The following is a 7,447-nucleotide window of genomic DNA, read 5'->3' on the forward strand; positions in this document are numbered from 1 at the left end:
AAATTGCATGGAATATTAACCAGATTTTATTGCTGTTGTCCATGTTAACATTGAATAGTCTAGAAACTGATATGTTATATCGATTAGATTAAGCATTTAAGCATGAATTCTAATTTAAAATGGTCTAAATATTTTGCCGTATATTCCATGTTTTATCTATGATGACACAACCAATGAAGTTTGGAAGTTCAGACATTATAGAAACCTGAGACAAGAAATACAAATTTGACAATGTATGTGAAATCTGTAACATTTGAATACGTAGATATATAAACCGAATTAATGACAATGAAACCATGACATAAAATCATTACAAACCAATGCAAAACCAAAGCAAAGGGAAACAAATCTTTTGTTGCTGTTCTTCAACTCAGTCACAGATGCCTTGAACATGTATAAAAAGCTAAATCTAAGCTTTGACCAAATAACATGTACTTAATAAGTTCCAGATCTATGATTACACTGTCAACTCAACACAATAAATACAGGTGTAACTTTAAAATATCATGACTCAATTCCATAATCATATAAGCTGGAGGACCTATGGTGTTGGGGGAGAGACATCATTAATTTCAATGTCAACATGTACAGTACATGATGTAATTGTATACCCTTCACTTCAATGTTAATTTTAACACCCCAACTTTGATGACAAAAGATACGTAATTGCTCAGTATCCAATTGAAATCATAAAAACATTTTTTTTTAAATTAAACTGCCTGTATTATACATGTATACATTTTGTACATGTATACATGTATTTGAACTACATTATTTTTTTTTTCATACCAGGGTTTTCACTAAGAATCTTTTTTGAAGGGAGACCAGAGACTTGTCTTTTTCAACCATGCTGAGTCCAACAGTTAAGAGAAGAAATTTTTATTGCTATATAATTTATTATTTCCCTACCCGTAGCCAGGGGGTTCAGGGGTTCGGGGTCCGAACCCCCCCTTGAAAACAAATAAGCACTGTTAAAGTCAACGTTTTGTTTGAATTGTGACTGTTAAAGTCGAGTTTGTGAGTCCAAATACCCCCCCTCCCCCTTGGAAATTCCTGGCTACGGGCCTGATTTCAGTCTTAATGAGAAAATAGAACAAGGACCCATGAACTGACCTTAGTGAGAAACCTACATACAATATTGTTCTAGAAACAGGACTTATTATTTTTTTTACATATATATCATATATATAGGTATATTCAACTCATTAATTCCGCCTTTTCAACACCAACAAAAAGTCTGGCCTTTTGACACAGAAATACTCAACCATTCGTTAATCTTTATATTTGTCAAGATTATCAGATTTTAAACAAGTATACTATCAACAGTTTGTTCCTTTTCTTATCGGCAATTACCGTTCCACTTCACTAAACATTTAGATCTTCCAATACAAAACACACAATGCATATAGACAAAAGAGATTATTACCATGATGTAATCATATCTACGTTTAATATATGAGGTTGTTGATATTCACATGAAAAGAATATTTCATCTAAATCATATCTAAAATTCGCCAGCATTGATATAGGTAATTTCAGATGTCAGTCCCCAAGGAAATGTTTTTTTACATTATATTACAAGACCATATGATCAGGAATAAATACATATGTATGATGAATAAAATTATGTAGTGCATTATGACATAGTTTCGATAACATAGTTTTTCAATTAATAAGATTAAAGTATACTATAATTTCTTTGATAATTTGACATGTAATTATAAAATGACAGCCATCATACATGTTGTGAACATATAGGAACATATGTTCATTCCACGATAGAAATTCTATTGCTTGGACACCCATAATGAGACCAAAGCAATGTATTCTCTATCTATACATTTGTATATATGATATTTAAGCACCCAAATATACCCAAATCGTTTGACTTTGTTTGACTTATCAGAAAATCTAAAGGGACTAAAATGTAACTTTAAAAAGTAACAATATAAAAATAAAGAGAGCAGGTTTGATTGCCAATCAGACAACTATCTGCAAAATTTCAAGTGACATGAATGTAAGCGTTATAGGTACTGGTACCAGTCTTGTATTACAACTCCAGTTTCCGGTGCATGTCAAAACATGGAGGGAAACAAAATAGTCCATTTTTTTCTGGACTCATTTTTTTCTGTTTGATTATAGGTTTATGCCGTATTGAAACATATATATAACAGGCTATTATTTGAACTTGGAATTATTTTTAATTATGGAATTTGCATAATTTCTTGTGTTTAAAATTTTTAATAAATTCCATGTTAATGTGGTATTAAAATCTTTTGAGCGGTTAATAAAACTTTCCATACAATGTATTTTGGTTAGATAGTGTTGTGCGCGGCACAGTACATTCTATTGAAAATATAGTATTTTCTTTGTAATAGAAAGTGTTGTGCGCAGCACAGAGCATTTCAGTACAGAATAAACATGGAATTTATAAAAAAATTCAATAACAAGATATCAAGCAAATTCCATAATTAAAAATAATTCCAAGTTCAAATAATAGCCTGTTATATAGATTTTTAAAAAATCTTGCATCTTTTTGGGAACATCAATCCAGGAAAGTGGAAGGATATCATGTTTACTAGAAGTGGTGCGGCCTAGTAAAAACAGCAAACAGTAAGTAGAAAAAAAATGTTTTGACTTCAGGATTACGTAACTTTTTATTCTTCGTGGCATGACCCACCTTTTTTCCGATTAACTCACAATTTCATATAAGAACATACATGATATGAACATGAAATTTTTTTTCTATGTAGCATTTTTTATTTTTTTATTTTCAAAGATCAGCTGTTTAACATGTAAGCCTATGGAGCAGTCAATTACATAAATGTACAAGACTGCAACCTACTGCACTATACTAGTTACTGTATTAATGTTCACAAAGTTATTCCCTTTTTTAATAATTTTTAAAAAGTGGAGACATACATTGTAACGTGTAGTCAGGGATTTTTTAGTTAATGGGCTTTTTGTTATAGGTGTTAAAGAAATTGAAGTACTACTGTATAATTATTAAAAATAGTCACTACCATAAGTAACAAACATGTCTGCAAATTCCATTCTACAAGATTGCCTATAATACATGTATGTTTCTGTTTTCGTGAAAGATATCAGATTCTTCCATGTGTGACTTACACAATGACTTAGTTCATGAAAAGTTTCAGGAATGATTTGGAATAAAAATCAAACACACAAAATATTATCCATCAACAAAAATCTGTTTGACTTGCAATATTCAAAGGTCCAATATTTATTATATAGAATTTAATTCAAACCCTTACGATATACATGTACATTTGTATTCAGATATCGCAGATCAAATTTATTCATTCATTGTTTAATCATACGTTTTTTGATTGAGTTAAGTCTGCCAATTGATATTTTATCGTATGTTTTTCTTTGTTGTGATGTTATGCTATTGTTTCAGAAAAAGGGAGAAGGTTTGGATCCATTAAAACGTTTAATCCCGCTGCAAATGTTTGCACCTGTCCTAAGTCAGGAATCTGATGTACAGTAGTTGTCGTTTGTTTATGTAATATATACGTGTTTCTCGTTTCTCGTTTTGTTTATATAGATTAGACCGTTGGTTTTCCCGTTTGAATGGTTTTACACTAGTAATTTTGGGGCCCTTTATAGCTTGTTGTTCGGTGTGAGCTAAGGCTCCGTGTTGAAGGCCGTACTTTAACCTATAATGGTTTACTTTTTAAATTGTTATTTGTATGGAGAGTTGTCTCATTGGCACTCAAACCACATCTTCCTATATCTACTATAATATATGCATAAAATTGTGCAATATAGAAAATTTATTTGATTTTTCATATCAGTTTGAATTATTTATCCCTACAGGATAATTTTGTTCCTCTTTCACTTACAAAGAAAATTCATTCATTTACTGATTTAAAGATAAAATATTATGTAATATCACAGAACATAAAAGTACACAATACAGTCAAATGACAGTGTACATAAGTTAATTCCATTAAAATCACTTTTGTGGTGGTTTCTCACAGTAAATGCAGGTGATTTAGGGTTATTTATTCTGAAATATTTATTTATGTGTATTCAAAAGACATTAAGGTCGTAATTCAGAGTGTTGTCACCTCCAATCACATTTAAATTTCAATGCAATTCATGATCAACACCACCAGTAAGAGTTTACCTCGAGTGAACTCTTTAGTTTATTTCAAATACTCAGACAAATTGTGAATGATGTCCAAATTAGAAATAAGATTTCGTCCTTTATCATGGTAATATTTTTTTCTGACATCATCAATGGATTAAATTAAAACTTTGATTTTTATCAAAGTAATGTTGTAAAAGAGTAAATGAAAACAGTGTCTAAAAATACATAAAAGTTTTCTTCCACTTTTTTTTTAACACTTTGAAAAGGACAAATCTTTGCATTGCCATTGGGAAGCACATACTAGTTTCCATTGCCCCTTTTTCTCTCAAGATAACCAATAAGACTGCCTCATGTAGGTTTTCAAAATACTTGTTATATAACACAGTTGTTTGGGATTGAGAACTGAGATATTTCTACACTTCTGGTGTGATCCTGTATGACAGAAATGACATGCTTTTATTTGTAAGCAATGTACAATCACAGAACATCAAGTACAAAGAAATTTTCTAGTCATTGTCTTTTCCCAGTAGACAGCCAATAACCTTATAACTGTGTCAGAGAAGCTGGATATTTTCCAATGTTATGTAAGAAATTTTTGTTAATATATTTGAAGTTGTATTTATAGTACCATACATGAAGCTGAGTTTCCAGTATCTTTTATTTTATTTCAGGGATCCTTACAAACCTTAATGAGTCCTGACCAAATGTTGACCTTGTATTCAATGTGTTAATTGTAATAGTTTCATTTGACACTCACAAAAATCTACTACAATGTAAGTTATGATCTCAATATTGGGCAAAATTATTTTTTTACTAAGGGTAATAGCTTACTGGACTGAAACAGTTAAAACACTACGAGTACATGTATTCTGTAAACCTATACTTGTCCAAAAGAATAATGGTTTCACAAGGTACTAGTACAAATGTATTGTTTCAAGATTATCTCTACTAGCCTTAGACTAGTCATGCTAGTAGTAGTCTTAAACACAATATTTGATCCAATATTATGCACATACATGTAATAAAATGACTATATATTTCTCAAGACATTAAATGTATTATGTACAAATGAACCAAGGAAGGATGAATCTCTGTAATGGAACAAATGCAAAAATTCTGTCACATGCATGACTTTTGACTATGTAAGGGGTTGGACTGGGTTTTACAGTGCCTATATGTGTAAACCTAATAAAAAGTACAAGGAAGCATATTCAAAATTTCAAAAGATTCAATGATTGTTGGTGCAAATGCCTATTTATATACCAATCTGCACCTACGTGTGGATGCAGGGGTAGATCCATCCATTTGAAAAAAAAGGGGGGGGGGGGTCCAAATACATGTCCCCATTCAAATACATTGAACATCCAGACCCCTGGGATCCGCCACTGGCATGCTGTATGCCTAGGCTAGTTAAAGCTGCCCTAGTCAATAATTTCACAGGACTGAGGAGTTCAAAATAATTACCAATGTATCATGTTAATAAAATTACCTCGAAGATGTTATTTTCTAAACATGTGTAATTATAGATCTATACAGCGAACCATAAGCAAACATCTTCTTTTTAAAGATTCTTACTTATAGTGCCTAACAAGATTTTGTGAGGTAGACGAAATTGACTTTAAAACGATCGTATTGACTTTTGATGTGCAGAAATAGGCAGATCGGACATATTTTGACTTTAGTTACTTACTTCTTAAGTTTGGGATTAATTGTAATCAACATATTCCAATGAGACTGAAAAATGCTTTTTTTTATTATGATAAATAATAATTTTACCTGCTGTAGTCGTGCGTAAAATATATTTCGGTATTTCTCTTACGAAAATGACTTGTTTAATGGAACAACACGTATTATTTGTAAACTTTCTCTTTACTCTTCACAATAGGCTTTTAAAAAATAACCTTTCCAACTGTATATTCCGAAAATTTTGTGAAAATCGAATAAGTGGCAATTCTTACCTTTCATACCTTAACTTTCATTGATAAAACATAATATTGACTCGTCCAGTGTCCAGTTTGAAGGTCATTTTAGTTACCGGTCACATTCATGCACGTTCTAATTAATCAATAGTCATGTATGAAAAGCATAAACAAGTTTGAAGGTAAACTAATAACAACTTAATCCAATCAAATTGCCCACGATTCAATAACAATGACCAGTCCACATCATAAAAATGTATAGGGGTAAACTGGGTAGGGAGAAAATGTCAGATATATTAAGTTCATTATTTTGCAATAACGAGTAAAAATTTGTTAACCAATAGATTTGTTATAATTTCATAATCATGTCGTTATGTATTGGTATAGTTTTTGGATCTTTCATTAGCGTATTTAAGGCTGTAGAAAGTTTGGCCTTCAAAAGTCAACATAATCATTGACTTTATAAAGAAAATTCGCCTTTTTAAAACATTGAATGTTTCACAAATAATACGCGACAACAAAGCAAAATCATTTCTTAAAACACTGCAAAAAAAATAATTCTGATTGATGCAGTGGTATTGTCATAAATTGCACTGGAGTGAACAGTGGTACATCAAACGTCGAATTCCCTCACACAATGTTATCACACACTATAGATGACAAGTTTTTTTCAGTGCATGTTTACATACAGTGTTTTCCAAGCCAAAGCTCCTTTTTCAGCTAGTTGGATAATTCAGCACAAACAAATTGCAGTATTGATAGGTATATGAATATTTAATGTGTACAATTGTACATAATATGATATATAGATTATGTTATGTATTAATTAGTGTTTATTCTGTGTAATATTCTTACCATTAGTTTGTGTTTACATTTTTTTACCAGTAGACATTGTTGGGTAGCTATCCCTTTGATAATTACACAAATTACACAACATGTTTACATATTCATTTGTTTACATTGTAATTGATATTTTGATAAGAACTACTATGAAGCAAAGAGGTAAACAAAACCGATTTAATTTCAAGCTACAGAAATTTTTATTGACAGGAGAGTCAAAACTGACTCAAATGTATGTAAATTTCAATGCCAATAGAACAATTTCATATATAATTGGTTTGTCATTACCGAATTGACAAAAAATTGACTGCAGACCAAATGACTCATTTAAACATGTAAAATTATAGCAGACGAAGTTGAACTTCAGCAACATTGTTGATGTTTTTACTGTCAATACTAATTTCTTACCGATGTCATTTTATCTCACTTTGCTGAGGAAAATATTCCTGCTACATATTTTCAAGAAATGATAACTGCATTGCTCACTATGCAGAAAATATGACAGTGACTTATCATTTCTTCACGCTTCAATAGATCATTGAATACACAGGAAATGCATTTATGTATTGCC

General features: G+C 30.9%; 1 protein-coding gene across 1 annotated transcript in view; it reads right to left on the reverse strand.

The window, feature by feature from the left end:
* The window catches only part of LOC143069207 (uncharacterized), a 77,801-nt gene extending 70,371 nt beyond the window's left edge, over nucleotides 1-7,430 (reverse strand). The window contains exon 1 of the mRNA XM_076243728.1: nucleotides 7,285-7,430. Coding sequence (XP_076099843.1) covers nucleotides 7,285-7,293 — 9 coding nt within the window. The 5' untranslated portion in view covers nucleotides 7,294-7,430. The remainder of the gene's footprint in view (nucleotides 1-7,284) is intronic.
* Nucleotides 7,431-7,447: the final 17 nt, after the last annotated feature.

The sequence above is a fragment of the Mytilus galloprovincialis genome, chromosome 3, assembly GCF_965363235.1.
Source record: "Mytilus galloprovincialis chromosome 3, xbMytGall1.hap1.1, whole genome shotgun sequence".
Lineage (NCBI taxonomy): Eukaryota > Metazoa > Mollusca > Bivalvia > Mytilida > Mytilidae > Mytilus > Mytilus galloprovincialis.